Genomic DNA, 23,043 nt, shown 5'->3' on the forward strand with positions numbered 1-23,043 from the left:
AATTATCCTTTTTGGCGCCTCAGCTGAAATATAAAAATATTTACCCAATTCGGGGTGTCTCTCCTCCCTCAGGAGATACACATCGGCGTGCAACTTGCCCGACAGTTCGCTTAAAAGGAAATTTACATTAATACGTGCGTCGTGAGAACACGCACGCGTGAAAAAAGGAGTTTATCGCTATGCGACTGTTTTTTCTAAACGTAAAAAAAGTGTGGCGACACGTTGAGAAGTACATTACACGTGTGGGGAAAAACCCTGAACGTGTTTAGCCGAATTACAAAAAAAATGTTGCAGAGGGGGGGAATAAAAGGGTGACAATATGCCCGGCACATGGCTTCCAAATGGAAATCAATGTGGAGGAAGCGTCGCCGCAACACGTCGCAACAGACGCAATAACCGCCTCTCGCAAGAGCTACCGTAGCTGACTATACGCGGCATCCACGGGGTCAGCGCTAAACGAGTGCAAAGACAACATACACTGTAAAATAGTTACCTTTTTCAGGATGCTCTTGTCTAACCTCAAAATGTGGTTAAACAGTCTAGAATCCCTATTAGGGCCAAAGAAGCTATTTTGGTCAACATTCAAAGAAATGATGTTTAATTTCATTACAAACTCCAAGTAGTGAATATCGAAAATGTTTGCAAGAGATTTTATGTAACTGTTTATGGAAAATAAAATGTGCTCTCTCTCTGCGGGGTTCTTCCCATCACTTTTTGCATGCCCGCTTTTAGGATACGTTCTGTTTCCCCCTTCTGCTACTGTATTTTTGTCCCTGTTTAGGATTCCATTTTTTACGTTCATTATTTCTTCTTCGTCGTCTTCATCAAGGCCGTCCTCTTCATCCCGTTCCTCATCGTCCACCTCCTGCTCGCTCTGAAAAGCCATGTCGTACGAGTTGTCAAAGTTTAGGTCAAAGGTGACATTGAAGAGTTTGCTCAGCTTTAGAAGGATATCGTAAATTTGGGAAGGAATGGATAACAGATTAAGAAGGTGATTGGAAAATAATTCATTGAGGAGGAACTCCTTATTTAGAGTGCCTTGAAGCAGGGAATTGGCGGAGGTGTTATCCCATGCTGTAGCATCTGCGCCATCGCTTCGTTTTTTTTCAGGTCTGTATTTGTCCGAATCCTGGGCCACTTGGCTGAACCGCCCTCTAGAATCGCAATTGATCCTATCTTCTAAAGCAACAGTGGAGCTACCCCACATATTATACGAATCAGTTTCCACATTTCCCTGGTCGTTCTTACCCCTGGGAGGATTAAAAACAACCTTTTTTCTTTCATATTCCTGAAGCAGGGCATTTTTCCTGTGTTCATCATTTATGTAAAAATTGTGCAGCTCGTCATGTCTCGTCCGTATCGGTACCAACATCGTTTCGATTAAAAAAGTTAAGTACAGCTTGTGACTATGTTTTATCTGATACAACGACTTTGATTTTAACAAAGTGGAAATGAACTGATTCCACGAGAAACTCAATATCCACTGGTAGTAGGTATACAGCGTGTTCAGGAAGAAGAACATTTTATATTTTAAAACACACAAAGAGGTGACGATTACCTCCACAGTTTCATAGTGTTCTGATTTCTTTGTCCTCAGGTACTTATAAAATATGTGTACTAAATTTAGTACATGCAAAGATTTTTTTATTTCAAGAAAGTAGGAAAATATCGCTGAATATTTCTCCAAACATTTCGAATCAAATAAAAAATTAACAAAAGATGACCCACTGCCCCTTGTCTCTATTAGCAAATTCCTGTAGCTTATAACACGGATGTTGTTGTTGTACATTTTGTTTTCCCTTAAGGTAAAGTAGAATCTCTTCAAGATACTCGTTATAATCTCTTCTTTGTAAAGGTTTTTCGTCAACTGTTGGCAGATGGAGGATTCACTTCCATTCTGCGCTTCTTCATACTTGGTGTTACTTTGTCCTTTTGCAGAAGTGTAGCTCTGCGCTGTTTCTTTTTCTGCAGATTGGGCTGGTATTTTTATCATTGGGGGAGGATCCCCTCGATGGGTGCAATTCCATGGGTATGGCGCAAAGTTGGTGGAGACTCGTCTATGCTCATCGCTAATCTCGAGTTGGCGTTTTTCCTCCCCAAAGTTAACTTCCTCCTTGGGGTTGTGCAGATGATCTTGATCTGCATCCGTGAGGTCGTCCCCTTGTCCCCGTTGACGCATTTTTTCCCTTTTCTCTTTCTTACAGTGGGAATTCTTCTGCATCAGAATATTCATATGGAGAAACACAAACCGCTTGTGCAAAAAGGACGCACATGAATTGGATCCGTCCACGTTAGGTGTAGTCCTATTCACATTTTGCACAACGCACTGCCTGAACGTCGTGTTCATGTTTCTCTCGTCGATAAGCGGAATGGATACCTCCTTAAAAATGAACTCAAAAAAAGGAGAAATAAAATCACCTATTTCGAGGAATACTAAACTGCGCAAACAGCAAAAGTATTCCAACAGATAGGAATATTTCATTAGACTATCTAAAAAAATGCGGTTGCTTTGAAGGAAGAGCTGAAAAAATTCTTCCTGAAGGAACTTTTTAATGTACAAATCGTATGAAACATTTAATGACAAAATAGCTTTGTTAAAGTAAGGTAGAAGGTTTTCCTCATTTGGGCGCGTCGTCAAAATGGTCGAGATGATGTCTAGGGAGATGTTCTGGACGTGCTTCAAATTCTCGATGTTGTAGTAGTAGTTGAGGGTGTTTTTGTGCAATCGTTTGGGGCGATAAGGCGGTGGCGCGGGGGCGCCACCTGCGTCCTCAAACTCACCATCGATCTCATCACTGTACTCGCCGTCGCACCCCCCGCTGACGAGTGCAGCGGGGCCTACTGCACCGAGGCCAGCCTGATAATCCCCCCTCGCGGGGCGCTTCAGTCGGAGGGGTTCCACGCCCCCCTTCAAATAATAATCGACGTAGTCTACCTCCTTCTCGTGACTAATTTTCATATACAATCGAATGTTATTTCCGAGGCTTATTAGAAAAAAAACAAAGGAGTTAAAAAATTCTGGACACAAGACAAATTCACCCTGCTTCTTTATAAAGAGCATATGATTGGCAAATGGCCCTTCATCCCCCCTGTCCTGCGAGTACACAAAAAATTCATTAAAGGTATCGTCAATTTTTCCCTTCTTAATCCAACTGCTTATATGTTTCGAGTAGTACGCATTCAGCCCATTTAGAAGGAAGCGGAAAATTTTTTCCATCGACTTGTTATTTACAATTTGGCAATTCCTCCAGTACAGTACTGTCATGTCGTAGCAGGTGCATAACTTTTTGGCGTTATCATATAGGGCATTAAAATGGGTGTAGTCATCTATACCGATGTTATAAAGTAGGTAGGATAAGATAAAGTCGACATAGTCGTAGAGATTGTTCCACACGTAGAGGTACTTAGTCATTATAACCTGCAGGTGGATAAGGCTGAGCGATCTGAAGCTGGCAATTTTTTGCTCGTCCAGTAGTCTCCTTGCATTATCCGACCTGTTTCTTCGTTGATGGAAGGAGGCACTTCCTTTTGTTTCCTCACGCGTGTGGAGCTCCTCGAATGGGGTTATCTCCCCACGCGAGTGTACCTTCCCGTGTGAAGGCCTTCCCCTTTTGCGGGACTTCCAATTCACAAAATGGTCGACCCGAAGGTAATCCATAATGCGTATTCGTTCCATCCTGTTTAGGACACCCAAAATTTGTTCGTCCCTAACGGGTACAATGTTGTACTGCTTCATGACCAGCAAGATGTGATAGTTGTACAAAATTTCTATTACGCAATTCCATTCGGAATAAATACATTTTAGGGAGTCAATGAAGCACTCGAGGAAGTTGCCCGGGTAGTACACGTTGCTGCTCCTGCTCCTTCCACTGCCGGTGTCGGCGCTGCTGTCCAGATTGTTGCTCCCTTTGCCTTTGCTGCCAGTCAAACTCATCTGCTGGAAGAGAAGAGATAAATTGTTCTCCCCCTCATCATGGCTGAGGTGCTGTCTTATATATATAATGTGGTTAAAAATGTCCCTGAAATTGTATGGCAAAAAAAAAAAAAAATATCGAAATTTTTCCACCAAAAAAAAAAAAATGTTCAGGTAAAATAATTTGATACTAAGTTTTTTTATTTTTTTCACATAATTTTTAAACGTCCTTCTTCTTAAGTTGTACTGTTTGACATTCATCATTTGGCTGATAACTGCTCGGTATTGCGTTACGCCTCCATGTGGGGCCCTCCCCTCTCCTTTTTCACGCCTTTCTATATTTATGTAAAATAAAAAATCCTCTTTTACTTTGTTCTTGTCCATTACGTGGTTAAATAAAAAATCGGAAAAGTTCTTAAAAAAGTCTTCCTTAAATTTTATGGGGCAATTTAGGGATAGTATCATCAAGATTTCTTTTATGATAAATATTTCGCTTACGTAAAATGTGCCTTTCCTTTTATTTTTCCTTCCCTTAGTGGCTGTTCCAGCCTTTATAATATTCCCTTTATCGGCAAGGACGATGTTGCATCCATGTTGTGCACCATCCGTTTGGACGGGTTCCTTCCCACTCGATATGTGCACATAACGGGAAGAATCCCTCCGATGTGTGTAAATGTTCCCTGATGAATTATCATCCAGTGCGTTTCCACCTGGGTGACTTGACCTACCGATTATTTCCCCAGATGTCTCTTCCTGCCCCTCCTGTCCCGTATCAGTGGCGAACACGTTGTGCAAATTGTAAATTTCCGTCTCGTATATAATGTTCGTGTTGTCCCCTTCACTCTCATGATATTCCTCATAGAAAATGTTTATGTTATTAAAAAAGTATTGTTCTCTTGGTCTGCGTGGGAGAGATGCATCTTTGCGTTTGTTTTGTCTCATTTTTAAACTGGCAAGTATGTCTTCATCCGATGTTGTGCTAGAGCTATGAGTGCTAATCCGGCGACGTGAGTGACTTCTTCCCGCGCTAGTACCTACATTAGCATTATGTACACGTTCCTCCACATGATCGTACGACAACACATTGTCAAGGCAATCGACAGATTGTCTACTCTGGAAGGATCTTCTAGCATGGTGTCTCCACTGACTCCCCACATCTTCATAATGAGGAAATTCATAAACACACTGCGATATTTTTTTGATGACATTTTCATACGTTAAATCATTCTTCTCTTTCATATAGCTGTCTACATATTGGGCGTACTGCGTCTCGTGAAAGTGGTTGATATTGGGTTCTGCGTCACTGTGGCTGCTTGGTTGTTTCTGATAATTAGCTAGCTGGTTGTATATATCGCTTGGATAGCCATACTGTTGGAACTCATCTCTTTCAAGGTCGCCAATTTGTATGTCCTCTTCTCCAGAGAGGGATGACAATCTCGTAATCTCATCGTCCGTGCTGTATAGCTCTTTCAGATATTTTCTCTCCTCTTGAATGTTAAAACTGTGTATGTCATAGAGAGCATTTTGCTCATTTATGTTCAAAGGGGGGGCAGCCACTTCTTCTTTCTTGTGAAAATATTTATCGTATAGATGGTCAATGTATTGTGTGTTCTCACTTGTTTTGATTTCTCCAATCAGAAATAATAATTTTAAAATGATGAACTTCAATTCGTATCGGTCTTTCTTATCATATATATAAAAATTGTCATTTAGGAAAATCTCGCACAAATGTTTGAATATTTTTTTCCTCTTATATTCAGCATTAATTGTTAGCTCGTTGATGTACTCGTTCACATCATCTATGACTTCGTTTTCGCTAACATCTTGGAAGGGGTACAGCGCAATTTCATTTAACGATTTGTTTATCAGATTTGTCAGCACGTTCTCATTGGAATATTTTTCAAACTTGTTGAATAGGCAACTTAGATAATCCTTCTGCTTCTTCCTAATTTCCGTTATATAGGCGGATGTCATATTTTACGCGGAAGGGGTGCTCAGGGGTATCACAAGAGGTGCGCTCTTCAGTTTAGGGTTCACACGCGGTGACTCCCTATGGGTATATTTCAGAACAAGTGCACCTCTGCGATTCTTCACAGGGGTACGTTTGCAGGTTGGGAAAAGAGGACAAACTGTGAACACACACACAAAAAAAATAAGGCAGCTTTTTCGTAGTAACTCTTCCGATGGGTTAGAAGGAGGGACCATATCCACAAGGACTATTCACCGACGGGGTACTACAGTTTGGTTCTCCGAAAAACGGCAGACACACGCACACAGAGTAGGCACAGCGACACGCGCATAGACACACGCGTAGGGACTTGTACACGTGTATTCCCATTTATACAAGGGGATGGGTTTCACATGTGGAAAGGGGGGGAGCAATTTGGGCGATGTAACTGTTTAAGGGGCATTATAGACGCACGCATAATTTACACTTAAAGTAGTAACTGCGTGGAAATATAAACAAGGGAAGGACGGAGGCCTCAGATTCCAAACAAACGATTCCTCTGTGCACACATGTATAAACGTGGATGCCCGCGGCGAAATTATCCAAATAAAATTTCAATGACAATACATAACAAATTGAGGAAGATCAACGGAATTTTAAAATATATTCTTATCGTGTAGAACAACAACTTAATGTTATCAAAAATGTCATTGCTGTTCAAACTTATGTCGATTTTTTTATATTTTTTTAGCTTCTTTTCATTTATAATTAAAACGCTATTGATCAGCAGTACCACGCTCTCAAACAGCAGGAAGAAATACATACTCATTTTTAATACGTGGCGAAAACAGCAAAGATGGGAGAATTGCTGGGGGGGTAATTCATTTGAGGCTCGCTTATTTTGCTATTACGCTGCTATTGTACTACTATTGTACTGCTACTGTACAGCTATTATTTTTTATTTTTCTTTTTTTCCTCGATTTCCCATCACAGGCGACTTACGCTTGACTAACTGCTTCGCAGTTTTGTTTCTCCAAAATGGGAGGAGCCATAAACACTTGGTTTTTTTTTTTTAAAACGCAAAAGTGTCATTGGTTGGGAACGCGCAAATAGGTATCTTAATTATGGTAAATAAAATATCGCCTTAAAAAGGGCACAACGAATCCAGTATGTGACTTAGTGCGTACGTATGAGCATGGAAAAAATTTTACCGTGAAAAGCTAAGTGTGACATAATGATAACGAAAAATGACGAAATAAATATTGCCGCCATGAAGTAGCCCATTCGCATAACACACTTGAGCACTACATATGTATGCAAAACGTTTTGGGGCGTTGGGCAGCGGCTGGCCGATTGCAGCAAATGAGCAGTTGGTCAACTAAAGGCCTCCTTTTTACTTTTGAAATTAAAAGCCGCGCGGGAAAAATGGAGGATACGAAAAAAAAGGTGAAAAGAGAGTAAGCCGCCGAAAATGTGGAGATGCGCAAATTTGAAGAAGGTTTATAAAAAGGAAGAACCCACGGGAAAAAGACCCAAAAAAGGTAGTACATTTTATGTATATGCCCTCCCCCAAAAGGGTAAGTACAAACGCGCGACCCCCATACTGCATTGCTGCATGCAGAGGGATCAACAGAACATAGCTGGCGGGGGGAGGCCAATTTTAACCCAACGCCCATCCGCAAGAAAAAAAAAAAAAAAAACAGGGAGATGATACTCACTTCATTGGGCTATATCTAATATTTCGCGATTTTAAGTCGTCCAAATTGTAGCGGTTTCCGTACTTGTGGTTGTCTGCTTTCTCGCCTGCACCTCTTTCGTTCTCTCCCCTCTGGTTTTGTTTTTTCAGGAAAAACTCCTCAATTATTTTCCGTTCATGCTCTGTCATATCTGCACTGTACTCCACATCATTATTGATTTTATTCTTCGCTATTTTGGGCACCTTTATCCTGTCATTCTGGGCGGAGGTAGATGTGTCGTAAGTGTACTGAAACGACACCACGTCCCTTTTGATCATGTGCTTTGTTATGAGGCTAGCATCCCTATCACTTATGTAGTCAGTGTAAACTTTAATCTTTTCTATTGACTTGCATGCAGACATGATGTTATTTAAGAATTTGAGAATTCCTTTTATGTCACTGAAGGAGTTGTGTTGCATAGAAAGGATCGTCAGGTAGCTATTTTTGTTCAGTTGCGCAATGTTTCGGTTGACACTCATCAGGAAGGCGTTTCCCAGGTCGCAGTTGTCCAGGCTGACAGGGGGGTAGAGAAGGGGGTAGCGAAAAAATAGGTGCACAAAGTTGATGCACAAAATGGATGCACAAAATGGGTGCACAAAGTGGGTCCGCCAAGGGCGGACATATGCAAAGCACACAAGGACAGACGTATAAAAAATAATCGCTACTGCATTATATGCTGACACACGCTTCGACGCGAACTTATTCGATGCAAACTTCGTCGACACGAACTTCTTCAATGGGTCCTCCCATCTCGCATTACCTTATAATCTTGCACTTGGTATTGTTCAAGAGGTAAAAAAAAAATTCATATATGGAGGGGTGCGTCCCGATTTTCAGATCACATAGGTTTAATTTGCTGAGAAGGAAAGGGAATGAGCCGTTAGTGTGATGCCTCGACAATGGTAAATGGGGGGCTTCCCCCATTGGAGAGGCTCTCCCGGTGGAGGGGTTCCCCGAACAGCGCTTTCCCTTCGCTTTTCGTCAATCCGGAGAATTTGCACTGTTCCCGCCTATTCCATTTTGACCAATGGTTTTTGCATATGCGGGGGACTTACAAAAAAATGGTGAAGTTGGAGAGAAAAGTAATCAGCTCGTTTATGTCCACATTCGAGTCGATTAAATTATTGCCCAGAGAGAGTTTGTAAATTTTAATTCCGTAGAGGTACTTCTTCACTGAATTGAAGTAGGGAATGTCTTCGTTGCGGAGGTAACAGTGGCCAAGGTTCATGTTTTTCACGATGCCCTTTTTGCACAGATCCAGGACAAAGTGAATTTCTTCTCGCGTGACGTTGTAATGGGAAAAGTTAATCTCCTGAGGGGGTGGAAAGGAGGTAGATGTGGTGGTAGCGTTAAGCGAACAATTAGGTGAAGAATGACTATACACCCGTGTCCGGTTAGTCACGTGTGATAATCCAAACGTTGCGACAACCCCCCTGGAATTACATTTTCACTTCGCATAATAAAGTAATTCAAAACCTTGTCGTTCACTTCTCTACCGTTGCTGATCTGCTCTTGGTAGTATGCCTTCCCGATGAAGCTGAGAAAAAAAAAAAAAAAAAGGGGGTAGCCATAAAATGAAAGTAGCTACCTGCCTGTGTGCAACAGAAGTCGAAGGGACTCATTTCCCCTCCATGTGGAGACTCTCAATGCGTAATCAGAGATGACTCTCCAAAACTTCCAAGGATATACACACCTTTCCCGTACTATGCTGTGAAAGAGAAGGATTATATTTTTCTTGAATAAATTGAGCTTAATCTTTACTTCCTTGTAGTTAAGCAGTGCCTCAATCACCACTATGCTCATGGTGCCTTTCCTGACTACTGAGATGTTTCTGATGGTGTAGAGCCTTTCCTCTGGATTCACGACGTGCAGGTAGGAGAAGTACAGCTCGAAGGTGACTTGGGTGGCTTTTCCCTGGGAGAAAAATGGGGGGGGTGCGGTGTAGAGGTGCAATGGTGCAGTGGTGATGAGGCGACGCGACGAAGTGAAACACCCCGTCAAGGCGCACAAAGTGATCGCTCCCCCCCCCGCGTTTCAGATTCGAAGCGAACACGTTGTCAACGCGGTCAATGATTCCCTATGTTATCGTGGCTTACGTCCTCCAACATGTCCGCGATCCCCCGCAAGTTGCACGGGTAGGAGTCCCTAACTTGGTCGATGGTGTCAACATGGAAAATGTCCGGCGGGGACTTGACAAATTTGCGCATTTCGATGAAAGATTTCCTCCTCTTAAACTCGAAGGATATGTCGAATATATCACTCTGTATGGAATTCCCACAAATGTATAACTTTTTAAAATCTTTATTTAGCTCAAAAAAAATATTCAGGAGAGACATCACGTCGTAATAAGTCAATGTGTTGAACTCTGCATTGACATAACTGATGGCACTTGCAAGTTTTCTGCTTCCATTCATAGAATCTCTGACAATGTTTACTATGTTGTTTATGTTGTTACTCTTTAATTCGCAGCTCACTAGGCTGAGAAAGGAAATATTGGTACTTAACAAAATGTTAACGATAAAATATTCAGCCGATTCGTTTGACAGATCGGTGAAGTCTAAAATGAGTTCCTTTACTTGTAGACATTTAAAACATTTGATTACATAATCCACGTCCTGCTTGATTTGTTCAAATGATAAATCTTGGAACAGTGGGTTCTTTGTCAAGTTCAACGAATTGCATTGTTTCACATTTGAAATGGATAGAAATTCAGACAAGTCTTCAATGGTCATTGATCTGTTGGCTAATTTGATGCTGGAAATATTTGCTACGTCTTGGGGGGATGAAAGGATAATTTTATCTGCATTTTTTTTATATGGGACATTTTTTAAATTCAATGTTCTACATTCCAACAGGAAATAATTAACAGCATTTTCAATTACCCCACTTGAAATGGAGTTCAAATATTTTACATACTTGACTAGTAAAATTCTTTTGTATATTTTGTTAAAGATGATGCTCATTTGTTGTTTATTGCCTACGATGGAACAGCGAATTGTGCCTGTTTTTTCGTTCACCGTTTTTAGCAATATTTCGTAGGTGTTATTTTCCTTTTTCTCTAGTTTTGCCGTCGTATCTTCGTTTATTTCGAGGGTGTACAGCAGTGCCTCTTCTTCGATCTGTTTCCCCTGTCGGTAGAATTTGATGTCGTACACGAGGATTTCCATGAACAGGGTTCCTTCGCTAGTTCTCTGCGCGGCAAGACATATAATGGATCGGTAATATATAACGGGTATGGTGTAACGTGTAATGGGTAACGCGTAACGTGTAATGGGTAATCCGTAACGTGTAATGGGTAACGCGTAACGTGTAATGCATAATGCGTAACATATAATGTATAATGCGTAACATATAATGGCGCCGGTTCTCACACCAGTGAACTCCCCATTTCGCTTTTCCATTTTCACCTCTTCCTGTTCATCCTTGTCCTCTTGAATAAGAAAAAATTGGACATTGTCGTACAGGTAAGTAACGTTCACTCTCGGGTCGTTCTGGTAAAATATCTGTTCGTTGGAGTTATCATTATAGTGCACCCGGCGTATATTTAAATATTCGTAGGACGAAAGGGTTAGTGATGAGTAGGTGTAATCAGAGGTGTTCATCTCTGACGTGTTCATTTCGTTGATGTCGAATAGGTCATCTTCTTCCAGTTGGTTGACCTCGTCTTCCTCCTCCACCTCGTCCCTGTTGACGTCTGCGATTTGGGGGCGGGTTGTTTGCAGTGAGTTTGGTTTGGCCGGAAATAACACTGTTCCTACGGCAGTAATATTGGCGGCAAAAATTTTGCAACTCTTTCGGTTACTGTTACAACCATCGCCATAACCGGTGCCGTAACCGCCACGATAACCAACGTTATATGCGACGACGCACCTTCCTGGATCTTGGCCAACAGGTTGTACCCTCCCTGAGGGGAAAATTTCATGGCCTTACGCTTTTTCTCTTTCTTCTTCCTGTCCTTCTTATTCGACTTCAAGTTCTTAAGCAGATATTTCTTCTTATGAACCCTTCGGCATATGTAAAATTTTAGCCTCCTTAACTCTGACCTACTAGAGCGCTCGCTTTTTTTCACTGCTTTGTATTTCCTCTTCAAGTTACTTATGCTTCTACTGTCTATATGATCGAATGTTACGGAACTGTCCGTTTGGTCGTCACTTACATCCTGCCACTTGTTTTTCACATCTGATACACCTTGATCCGTGGGTTTGTCCTTTTCCGAAATGCCCTGGACACTTTCCAAATCTGCTTCTTCATCTGCACTTGGGTTTTCTTCTGGGACGCCTAAATTTTCGAGTCTGAATTTTTGCACATTTTCTTCGGCCTTCTTCGTTTTCTCTTCGTCGAGGAAGTCCTTTTTTATTTGCTCGTACAGTTGATTCTCTGCACATGGGCGGAAATAGTACGTGTGTGGGAGGCATATCACGCGGTGTAATTCCCGCGCGCTGACGAGCGCACGAGCGATGGAATTTCAAAAAGGTTGAGCGAAATGTAGGGAGCGTTTCCGTTTGATTTGTTTGTCCCATTTGCTTCGCTTGCCTCCTTTCCGACTTACTCCTCAAGTCATAAATGTTGATCCTCTTTTTGTTATATTTGTCCCTAAAATTTTGCGTAATTCTGGAGAAGTAGCCAGGCGAGTATAGCGATTCCACGTAGTCGTATTTGCGCAGGAGCTCCATTTCTTCTTTCACCTTTTTCTCATTCCACTGGATTTTTTTCTTCTTCAGAACGCAATCCGTCTTGGAAAAGCAAAAAAAAGATGATGAGTTATTTAAAAGGGGAAGAGAAATGCCTTACTGGAGATGTTGACATGTTTACACTCTTGTGTCTTATGGAAGGTGCCCAGCCTGGTAAGAACAAATTCAGCGCTGTTGGAATAACTCCCCTCATTTGACACATGAGAAGTTACATAAGCTGACGGAAGGATTTTTTTTTCTTTTTTTTTTCTCCCTTTTCGCGCGACCACACGTGTAGACACCTACGAAACAGCAGATATGATCATGCATTTTCTTACACTCTCATCAGAGTCGGATTCGTATTCTTCGCTCTCTGATTGGTTTGATAAAAACACATCCATGTTAAACTGGTCCGGTATGAACTTTGAAAAATCTCTGACATTTAGTTCTGTCTTAACTTTGGTTAACAAATTGTGTATGTTGCTTTTTATGTCAAACTCTTTTTTATTTCCTATGATGTAAGTTGGAGAGCTATATTTTCCCTTCTCATTGACTTCACGATCCGAGTTATCGGAGATCGATTTTTCAGAAACGTCCACCTCCTCGTCATGGAAGAAGTTATCATAATGTAGATAATCCAAGATGTAAGATCGGTTGCATTTGCTTTTTATCTTCGGGGTTATATTCAAGGGTTCTTTTTTCTTCCTGACGTTTGCTTGTCCGTCTTTCGCCTGCATGGAGGGGAACGCGTACCGCGTTGTTCGGTTTTTGGTCACGCAGTTGGGGTTGTTATCGGTTTGGTATACATTTGGTCATTTGGTTATCTGCTTATTTGGGTATTTGCTGATCTGCTTATTTGGTTATTTGCTTATTTATAATTTGTTATTATTTTTGTTTTTCTTTTTTTCCGTTCCCCTCTCTCTTACCGTGCCTCTTTCCTTCCCCTCGAGTTCCTCCTTAGGCCTGCGAAATAGAATGGCACGCAACGCAAAATGAACGACACAGCATGCATACACGCAACTGCAAGGATGTACGTTGGGACAAAATTTCAAATGTGTCTCCATCGAGCCAATTTAACACACTTTGAAGAACCTTACCTGGCATTTTCATCAGATTCTAAGTCGAAGTCTGAAGGGGGCGTAAACATAAAGCGGGATTTTATTTTAGGCCATATGGTAGGCATTTCATACCCAAATTTTGTGTCCCCTCCTTCGGTATGGTTGGCTCTACATAGGTGTTCACCTCCTTTTGGGGAGTTCTTTGGAGGAGAAACGTACCATTGTTGAGGACGTCCAATATCAAGTTTTCTATTTTGATCTTGTCACTACTAGGGTCCTGCTTGTAAGCCATCTTCTCGTAATTATCCACTATAAGGGCGTCGTTCAGACGTATATCTTTAAATTTTTTTTTCTTGTATCCATTATTTTGCTCCTCCTTATCGACAAAGTAGAGATATCTGCTCCTGTCGGACCACTTGTTCATCCCGTCTGAGAGGAGAAAATTGGTCCTTTTCGCGTTTCTGCCAAGTGGCACTTACACAGCGTAGCACCTCTGCATCGTCGTACTTTTGCAGTGCACCACCTTTGCAACAACGCCTTTGGCAAATGCGCTCTTTTCTTCCAAAATGACAGTCGTGCTCCGCTTAGTTCATTTGGCTCACCTTCATACAGCAACATCTTACTGTCCGAGAAAAAATTTTCGGCGGTCATCCCTGTGTTTGTCATTTTCTCCTCCACGTTTTTAGTTATGTAGTATTCGTTTGTTGCATTGATGTATTCGTAATTTTTCTTGTTGTCTCCGTCTTTATATGTGAAGTTGTAACTCCCTCCGTAGAAGTCCTTCTGTCCTGCGCGTATTTCATCCTTAGACACCTTTATAAAATCGTTAACGAAGCTGACGTTGATGTAGTCCTTGTCCCCGCCGAAGTCTCTTTCTCTGTTGAAGTTACAGGCGTGAGGAGGCGCGAGAAAACGCGAGAAGGCGCAAGCAGGCACGTGTGTATGTGCCTAGGTCTCTACGTCACTACGTGTTTACGTCTGTATGTTCATATGTGTGTATATCTAAGTGGGTACTCATCAACCTGGAGGCTAGCGTAACTCCTCCCCTTTTGTGGGGATAATGATATATCTGTACCTTATGTAGGACGGGTCAATTAGGATCATGTTATTGTCTCTGGGCGCTACCAATTTTAAATCAATATTCTCGTGTTCTAAAAGATGAAAAATCGTGAAAAAAAAAAAATTAAATAAAATTTCAGGTTAGGCAAGGGACCCAATTGCGAAGAAAACATTTAAAAGGTTACCTTTCTTTTCCAGATTCTCAAATTTGTGCATATATTCACTTCCAATTTTGCAATACTGCTTTGAGTTTTCATCAAATTTGGTGTTCCCATCCTGGTCTATGAGGCGCGTTGCAGTGGGTGGGGGACATGTTTATAGATAATTATATTATTTTCACTTTTTTTCAGAGAAATTTTTACGTTTTAACTTTTTTACCTGCAAAGAATTCTTCATCGCTGTTATGACTGGTCTCCCCACATTCAATCGTAGATATGAATGCATCTATGCAGGTATACATCGACAAAAAAAGAAAGGAGGCAATTCCATTTTGTGTTAAGGCAAAGGTTACTTTTAATCACCCAAGTTAAGATTCAAAGGGGTGTTATATCGATTCCCCTCCGAGAATGTGTACAGTGATATATGCAGACATTGTAATGGCAATGTGACTGAATGGTTCCATTTTTTTTCTTTTTTGCTAACCGTTCAAATTAGTCAGTCTGTCTTTTGTCACTTTTAACGGATTGTCCATTTTGTGCCTAGGTTAACTTTGTTTCATTTACAGAAGATTCACAGAAGATTCATTCTAAGTGGCAAAGGAGGAAATGGGTCAAAATAAGGGGCAAAAGCAAAGGTGTGGCAGTTACCATGCGTTATGAAATTGTTGAGGAAAAAAGGTGTGCTTTTCACGTTTCTCCTAAAATGGGGGTACCAAATAGGGGAATAAAAAAAAAAAATTAACAAAAGATACGCAAGAAGTAGGTAAAATGCGAAAAAATCGCTATTTATCCATCACTTATAAGCAATGAAGAAAAACGAGTATCTCAAAAAAATTAAGGAAAACAAATGTGCCTAGGATGGAAAACAAGGGGAGGGCTACACTGATTTACAATCCTTTTTATTTCCCCCCTCCTTGTGTATTTCTTCATGCCAGTTTTTTTTTTTTTTCCCCTGAGCAAGAAATACTCGACGAACAGGAAAACTGCAGTGCCACAAATGTACCGCATAGGAAAACAAAAAAAGAAATATTTGGTGGACGAGCGTGAGTCACAACTCTTCCACGAACATGGGTGTGTCCTCTGGCTAATTAAAGTGAAATTTGTTCTATACACGTGCATACAATAATTAGCTGTGTTTACGAAGAATGTCATTTTTGCATGAGAATTAAGGCGTATTTTTTTTATTTTTTTTTTCTTGTATGTGTTGGGGTAATCCTACTTTCATGGTGATGAGCAGAAGAGACATTTCAATTGGACGCGAGCCCCCCTTAATTTTATGAAAGGGAGTAAAGGTAGAAAGGAAAAGGTTGTTTTTGCCCTGAGAATTTGCCAATCCCCTCTACACAGCCGCTCTCCACAAACGGTATGCATAACCGTCTTCCCCCCCCCCGGCGAACTACCATGAAAAACAAAGTCTACCTGTTGCTCGACGAGAAATTATTTAAACTGAAGGAGCTATATTTCTGCCTCATTTGCTCAAAAATAAAGAATGAATATAATCTGAAACAGGAAATTGAATACTACTTTTGCAATGGCTGCACCCAAATATACACAAGAAGCGAGTCGGCAATTTATTCCTATGAATGTTTGCGCTGTTTCAAATGTCCTTGCTGTTTTAGCTGCTTGACGATCTCACAGAAATGGTTGGATAGGCCAGTTAAGAAGGTATGCACATTGGAGCCACTGAACAAAGGAGGAAAAGATGGTAGCGCTTGGGGTAGTAACAATCAAGAGACAAATAATGACCCATGTGAAAAGCTTAACCAAAATGGTGAAAACCACGTGGAGGGCGCTTCCACCGGCACATTTTTCTCAAATAATGGGAAAAAATCAAGCGATGAGAAAATTTTCTTCGAAGGGAATAGCGCATTAGGTATGGATGACGAAAATGACATACAAGGGGGAAGTAACAAAGTGAGTAGCAGGCTGTACGCCTTTTTTAAAAGAGGAAAGAATGTGTTTTATTTCAAGTGCCCCTACTGCTTATGGTCCTCCATCACCTCGGTGTATAATACAAAGTTGGACGAATTAATTGGCGACATGATACTATCGGAAAGGAACTGCGTTTATAAACGCTACTTCCAAACGGTGCTAGACGAGCTGTTAAGAAGCAATGAACACCTGAAGGAGAAGAGAAACTTTAAAAGAACAAATCAACATGTCGCTTTGCATAAGATAGGGAAATTAAAGTCCATCCGCGACCTGAACAGTTACATGGAAGCATTCGGCACTACGAGGGAGGATTACTCACTGGAGGGGGTAACAAGAAGAGCAGCCGCAAGTGTCGCGGCAAAGGAAGAGACAGAAAACACGCTCATATGTAAGTCTAAAATAAAGGTGGACAGAATGCGTCTGACAGATATCCTAAACGGGGAACATATTAAAAATCGCGAAATCTGTCGAGACATTTTTGAGTTGGAAAATGAACACGTGGAATATTTAGATCCGATGGAATATTCGCCACAGGGTGGGTTACCAGAGGTAGTGCAGCGCCGGGAAGGAAGAAGCGGCCTCATGGGGGATGATCATCCCAGTGGGGAGAGCCAAACTCTCGGCACGAGTGAAGCCCTTCCAAAGGAGCAGACCATAGAAGAGTTAAAAATACAGGCGAATGGTACCCTCATGATTCACACAAAGAATGACCTACCAATTGGACACATACAGGATTACCCGTACAATTATTATAAAGGCATGAGCGCATTGCAACCCCTGAGAATGAAACTAATAAACATGAAATCGAAGCGGTGCAGTACGTGTAAGCACTATATATTGAAGCTTCATAGTTCGAATGTAGCTTCATCCTTTCGACTGGATAATAATGCAATGAAATTTATCCCCAAAATATATATTAATGACTTCAGATTGGTGAAGAGAAAGAATGGAATTCTAAATTTCGTTTTAGTGAATCCACTCGACTCAGAAATGAACATAAAAGTAGTCCCCGAGATCGAAAATAATTTTGTAAAAAATCTGAATGGGAGTAAAATACCGATGAATTGCAAATGCAGAGCTGCTTCCTTTGAGTTTACGATGGACACATATGACGAAATTATAGATGAACTGCTAAATGAAGAAAAAAATGACATCAAAGATGTTTTCACGCGTGAATACATTATTGTAAAGAAGCAGAATAACATGGCCTTAATAATTATGAGCTTTTTTTACACAGACGAGGGGGAACCTGTCCGTGACGAATTTTATTCAGAAAAAGACAAGCCAGGGGATAACCCTCAGCAGGGGAATCAAGATATCGATTTATCCGCTGATCAGGTGAGGAAACTAAATTTCCCGCTAACTTTGGAGTGTTCCTTTTCTGACAAATCGAAGAAGCTACACAAATTAAAGCTAAATCTTCTCTTCACCAATAACATCAGTTTGCGTCCCTTTCGCCATTATGCATTGCGTGACTGCGATTAGGTTGGTTGGACGGCACTCACGATGTGGTTGTCACCAATTGGGGCACCTATCAATTCGAGGTTGGCAATCAGCAGTTAGGAGTTCCCTCCTTCTTTTTGCCACCCATTAAGCTTAGAAGCCCCCATATCTTTATATCTCCCCTGGCTTAAGAGTCGCTTGATAAGCAAATTTTTTATGCCACCTGTAGCAAATGGCCCGTCTCATTGTTACTACTCGATATTGTGTCCCCAATTTTAGGAACTCCTCACATAGAAAAAATATTTCGTACATGCATCAAGTTAGCTGCTTTTCGCTCTTGAGTATTTCGCTTTTGTGTTTACCCAAAAGATTTGACCCCACTGCATTGTGCTTATCCTATTCTCTGCACTTTTCCGTTTGACCTTAATACCATTTCGCGCTGATCCTCCAGTGGGCGATTGGAATAATTAACTAAACTACACCTGTACAGTGATTAATTAGGAGAATATTCAAAAAAAAAAATTAAAAATAGAAAAAAAAAGCGACACCATTACGAGGCACTGTGAAGCGCTTATCCATGGCGCTGCGTTGCCCAAGCATTGCTATATCCTATGCAATCATTTGTGAACTAAGAAAAACGTTCCGCTAGCAGTGAGGCGTAATATGCATGCACTGTATACGTACTAATATACTGTTGTTGTATTGGTGGAAGAAAACTACCCATTCGAGTTCACATGCCACTGGGGTACTGGCAAAAAAAACAATCATTTAAGTGATGGGAAAAAGTGTCAAAAGTTGATGAGCCCTGTGGGTGGATGTGAAATTCTGTGAACATCTGATCAACTGCGAAAATGCTGAAGGGCTGCTGCCCGAAGGGGGATAGTTGACAGATGCCATTAGGCGCTTGACGAGCGAACAATTAATTTATATATATACCTTGTGAGCTCTGGAGAGTCGGTGAGAAGGCGATTCGTCAAGGGAAGGAAACTCGCAAGATGAACAGTCGTGAAGAAACAGTTGCGGCGTAGCAAATCGGATATACTTCCTTCTTGTCGCTTTGGCGTCATTCTTCTCCAGTTTGGGGCATTTCCGCCCATCCTTATATATGTGACCCCACTCCCTTTTCTAAGCACCACACCAATTAAAGAACCATGAAAGGCGCAAAAAAGGCGGGACGAAAAGCATCACCCAATCAGGAAAAGCCCTACGGCGATCAAAGCTTTATGAAGTTATACGACTCAGGTTCTGAGTATACCATGGATAATAATGATGGAGGCCCCACATTTGCTCACCTTAAAAACATAAAAATTTGCAATGAAGATAAAAAGAAAACGCTCAGTAAGATATGCTGCACCAAGAATTACCTTTTTGTTGGTTCATCTAGCCTGTTCAGCCAAGTGCGCGTCTTTAATTACACCAATTTGATCAACTCTAAAAAGGAGAGCGAAGATTTGGGTAGTATCCCCATAAAAGGCGACAATACTCAAACAAGTGAAGGACAAAGTAAAAAAAATAAAAAGGAAGAACCCTGTGGACAGAATACACATGGTGAAGCTTTCATCAGCTTATGTGACATTTACAGGAAGAGCAAATTTTATACGGCCAAACGGGATTACAGCAAGGATAACATGCTAAGCATAGATCTTTTCCAGAATAAAATTAATAGAAAAAACGTGAAGAGAAGCGACAGTGTGCATAAAAAGGTACATCAAGGGCATTCCACGAATGAGGCGAACTCGAAGGAAATTGCACCAAAGGGGGAAAGAGACATCAGTGACAATATTGTAAAGGAGGAGAAGGAGAAAAAAAAGGAAAAGAAACCGACCCAAATCGATTTAAAGGACAAACTGATGAATTTCAACCAGAAGGGCTACCTAGAATTAAGCGACAACGAAACAACATTTCGGGAGGAATATTTATACTATGATAACTTTGCGGGGATTACCCCCCCAAAAAAAGACATACACCCCATTAGAATTACAAACGAAATGAGAGAAAACGAAAGAATCAAAAGAGAAAAAGAAGAAGAAATGGAAAAGAAGAAAAAAATTGACGAAGAAAATTGGAGAAATGAGCAGTTAGCAAAAAACGGTTTCTACTTGAATAAGGACATGTTAGAAATAAACGTAGATGTAATTAAGAGAAAAACAACACAGGTGAATAATTTGCTAGAGTACATTGGAGCTTTCGTTAATGTTTCTTCCCCAATCATACTGATGAAGACAAATGGTGAGGAAAATATTTTATCTGTTTTAACCTTTGGAGGGGATGTGTACAGCTATGACATCAGTGAACATTCGCTAAAACAGCTGAGGGAAAAAAGAATTAAAAAAATCGAATTTTTTAGTAATATAGAGAATTATTTTATTCAGCAAGAAAAAAATAATACATCAAATGAATTCTTAGAGGAAGATTTCTCAGAGGAGGTAACTGCATCGCCATTGTCTCTCTCCAAATCACATTTCACCAATTCGGTAAAATATTTTGATTTCCTCCCAGATGATAAAACACTAATTTGTGTGGGACAAAACAAGGACTACTTCCTTTCATTTATTAACTGCCATAATGGCAAGAAAATTATATATCATAAGAAAATAAAAGTTAAAAAGCCTAACCACAACATTGCCCTGAACTCGAATAAAATGAGTAAAGACAAAATGCTACCTACGCTCATGCACGATTTTAGCTATCTCTATGTGGAACGGGAGAAAAAAAACTTTAATGGAGAAATTGGGAATTATGTTTACATTGGATCGTCCTGTGGTTACTTAGTTTTCATTTTTCTTGGCGACAAGTTTCTGCGCTTTGTTAATAATTTACTGATCGATGACCACGTGAGGAGCGGCTCCCTGTTCACCTACGACGAAGGGTCCGATGAAAAGGAGTGGGCCAAGATCGTCACCCAGAGCGTCCTAGGCAACGTGGACGATGTGTATACAGTAAGGAAGGACCAGTTGTGTGCGCTCTTCGGGGATGAGCACAACTTGGGCAGCGGTACGAAGATGAATATGAATGGCAGTCGAAGCGGCAATTTGGATGACAATCTGCATGGCAACGTCGGTGGCAACCTGAGCAGCACTGCGCATCGACCCAGTGACCAAGGCACACCCGCCGACAACCCCAAGGAAAACATTTTCAAAGAAGCAGATCACAACTCCTTTTCCTACGCATTCTGCATTGCCAAGAATGTAAAAATAAATTCCATTATAAGCCTCAATACACACAAAAATGAGCACATTCATTTGATTGTAGGGCTTAACGATGGACGATTGCTGGACTTCCTTTTTCGTATATCCCCACACTTTACTCCCACCTCCTCTTCCATCACGAGCTGTGGGTACTACCCCACTTTAAGTCAAAATTGTTCGGAAAATAAATCCAGTTATAATAAGTCCCAAAGAAATGGGAACACGGAGTGTGCTGCGGATAATCCTTCTTCCCGTATTGATAATATTAACTTCATACAAGAAAATGAAAAAGAATTGTATGACTTCACAGGGTTACACAAGTCGAGCAAAATAAGTAAAATCAATTTGTATCAAAGTGACTCGCAACATGTTCTTCTTTTTATAAATTCAAATATGAAAAGAATTCGCGAAGTGTCCGATAAAAAATTTTACACAACATACGTGTTAAATATGTATAGTAAACAAATTAGCATCCTGCATGAGCATCTCGCCTACATTATTGATTCCTGTGCATCCTCTCATTTTTATTTTTGCCTGGATGACAATAACACAATTGCCGTTTTTGATTCGACTCGCGAGAGGTAAAACTGTGTTGCGCGTTACCCGCGCGCGTGATGCGGCGTGAAAAGAGGAGTTTGTTTTTTGCGTAATTGCAATTTTCAGGAGGTATCGTCGTAGTGAAAATGATACGGAAAAAAAAGTAAAAGAAAAAGTAAAAGAAAAAGCAAAAGAAAAAGCAAAAGAAAACAAAAAAAAAGTAGGTACCCCATGTTCGTGGACCCCCATTTACCAACAAATATCATGACAGAGTCCTACCTGCAAAGTTCCACGTAAAATGTAAAGACACCTCTACGCATAATCGTTCTGAATCTTGGCAAAATTTGAGGGTACCTTTTTTCGCGCTTTTCAAATTGGCCCCCGTTCGGCAGGCACCTACCGGAATGTTCAAATTTTAGCAAATATTTAAATGTGCCTTTTTTTTTTCCCCATTTTGAGAACCACCTTTGCGCAAGCGGATCGGCAATGCGCTTTACACATAATCGCTTCGCCAATTTAAACAGTTTTACTCCCTCGTGGTGACCACTCCACACATGTATGCTCACCTGATCCAGGCTCCCCACCACCACTGCGATCAACCATGACGCTGATAAGAAAAGTTAACAGGAACGTCCTGCAGACCTTCAAAGAGCTATACAGAACTGGGAAAAGACTGAACATACATAAAACCACCTTTCTGTGCCAAACGTATGAAAAAAATTGCTGGAGAAAAACAAGACTGAGGGAAGAAAAGGTTTATCATAAGAAGTATAATTTTTTAAAATATGCATATGATATTGTCAACTACGGAATTGAAAATAATTTAAAATTTCAAATTGAAGAAAAAAACATTGTAGAAGAGGAAGACTCATACATAGAAGAAGAGAGCAAAGACCATGAATGTGAAAAGAGCATAAAGGAGGAATTAACCAAAGTTGATATGGAAATAAAAAATATTTTAAAATTGCTGGAAGAGGTAAATAGGAAATATAATCGGAATACAAAAAATGCCACACATATATATTACCATTTTATGAACAAAAATGTGCCACTGAAAAAAAGTGAGTTTGTAAAAAAATATCATAAGGTGTACAACACAGCAGATTTGACAATACTTTATTATTATATAAAAAAATTTAAATTACTTACAAATAAGAAGAAGCATTTAACGAATACGTTGCACGTTTTAAAATTGAGGAAAAATGCCTTTGACAGTGTGAACTACTCCTTTTCAGTGAACAAGCTAGAGGAGATGTTCTACGAGCACGCGAGAAAAATCAACGTGTTGTGATTCGCCTCGCCTATGTGTATGCAGGCAGTTTCCCTCTCTTCATATACACATGATATTTGCGTACACCCGTGTGTGTGCTTATTGCCATTTTTTGAAGCGGGGGTAGCACC

The 23,043-nt window shown here is 40.7% G+C and overlaps 6 protein-coding genes across 6 annotated transcripts; 3 read left to right on the top strand and 3 right to left on the bottom strand.

The window, feature by feature from the left end:
• Nucleotides 1-412: 412 nt before the first annotated feature.
• On the bottom strand, nt 413-5,887 carry C922_00251 (hypothetical protein; the record flags this gene model as incomplete). Its single annotated transcript, XM_008815868.1, has 1 exon — nt 413-5,887. One exon carries the CDS (start codon nt 5,885-5,887, stop codon nt 413-415), a length of 5,475 nt encoding a protein of 1,824 aa, XP_008814090.1.
• Nucleotides 5,888-6,459: 572 nt separating this feature from the next.
• Nucleotides 6,460-6,690, bottom strand: C922_00252 (hypothetical protein; the record flags this gene model as incomplete). The annotated part of the gene is made up of 1 exon (XM_008815869.1): nt 6,460-6,690. The coding sequence occupies one exon, from the start codon at nt 6,688-6,690 to the stop codon at nt 6,460-6,462; it is 231 nt and encodes a 76-aa protein (XP_008814091.1).
• An 885-nt stretch (nt 6,691-7,575) lies between these two features.
• Nucleotides 7,576-15,075, bottom strand: C922_00253 (hypothetical protein; the record flags this gene model as incomplete). The annotated part of the gene is made up of 18 exons (XM_008815870.1): nt 7,576-8,110; nt 8,358-8,453; nt 8,653-8,909; nt 9,041-9,134; nt 9,291-9,511; nt 9,694-10,788; nt 11,005-11,291; nt 11,468-11,974; nt 12,147-12,330; nt 12,606-12,998; nt 13,194-13,230; nt 13,365-13,395; nt 13,545-13,754; nt 13,928-14,202; nt 14,401-14,476; nt 14,570-14,665; nt 14,763-14,828; nt 15,027-15,075. The coding sequence occupies 18 exons, from the start codon at nt 15,073-15,075 to the stop codon at nt 7,576-7,578; spliced, it is 4,509 nt and encodes a 1,502-aa protein (XP_008814092.1).
• An 868-nt stretch (nt 15,076-15,943) lies between these two features.
• C922_00254 (hypothetical protein) lies at nt 15,944-17,959 on the top strand (the record flags this gene model as incomplete). The annotated part of the gene is made up of 1 exon (XM_008815871.1): nt 15,944-17,959. One exon carries the CDS (start codon nt 15,944-15,946, stop codon nt 17,957-17,959), a length of 2,016 nt encoding a protein of 671 aa, XP_008814093.1.
• Nucleotides 17,960-19,068: 1,109 nt separating this feature from the next.
• Nucleotides 19,069-21,690, top strand: C922_00255 (hypothetical protein; the record flags this gene model as incomplete). Its single annotated transcript, XM_008815872.1, has 1 exon — nt 19,069-21,690. The coding sequence occupies one exon, from the start codon at nt 19,069-19,071 to the stop codon at nt 21,688-21,690; it is 2,622 nt and encodes an 873-aa protein (XP_008814094.1).
• Nucleotides 21,691-22,243: 553 nt separating this feature from the next.
• Nucleotides 22,244-22,933, top strand: C922_00256 (hypothetical protein; the record flags this gene model as incomplete). Its single annotated transcript, XM_008815873.1, has 1 exon — nt 22,244-22,933. One exon carries the CDS (start codon nt 22,244-22,246, stop codon nt 22,931-22,933), a length of 690 nt encoding a protein of 229 aa, XP_008814095.1.
• Nucleotides 22,934-23,043: the final 110 nt, after the last annotated feature.

The sequence above is a fragment of the Plasmodium inui genome, assembly GCF_000524495.1.
Source record: "Plasmodium inui San Antonio 1 unplaced genomic scaffold supercont1.1, whole genome shotgun sequence".
In the NCBI taxonomy this organism is placed as follows: Eukaryota; Apicomplexa; class Aconoidasida; order Haemosporida; family Plasmodiidae; genus Plasmodium; species Plasmodium inui.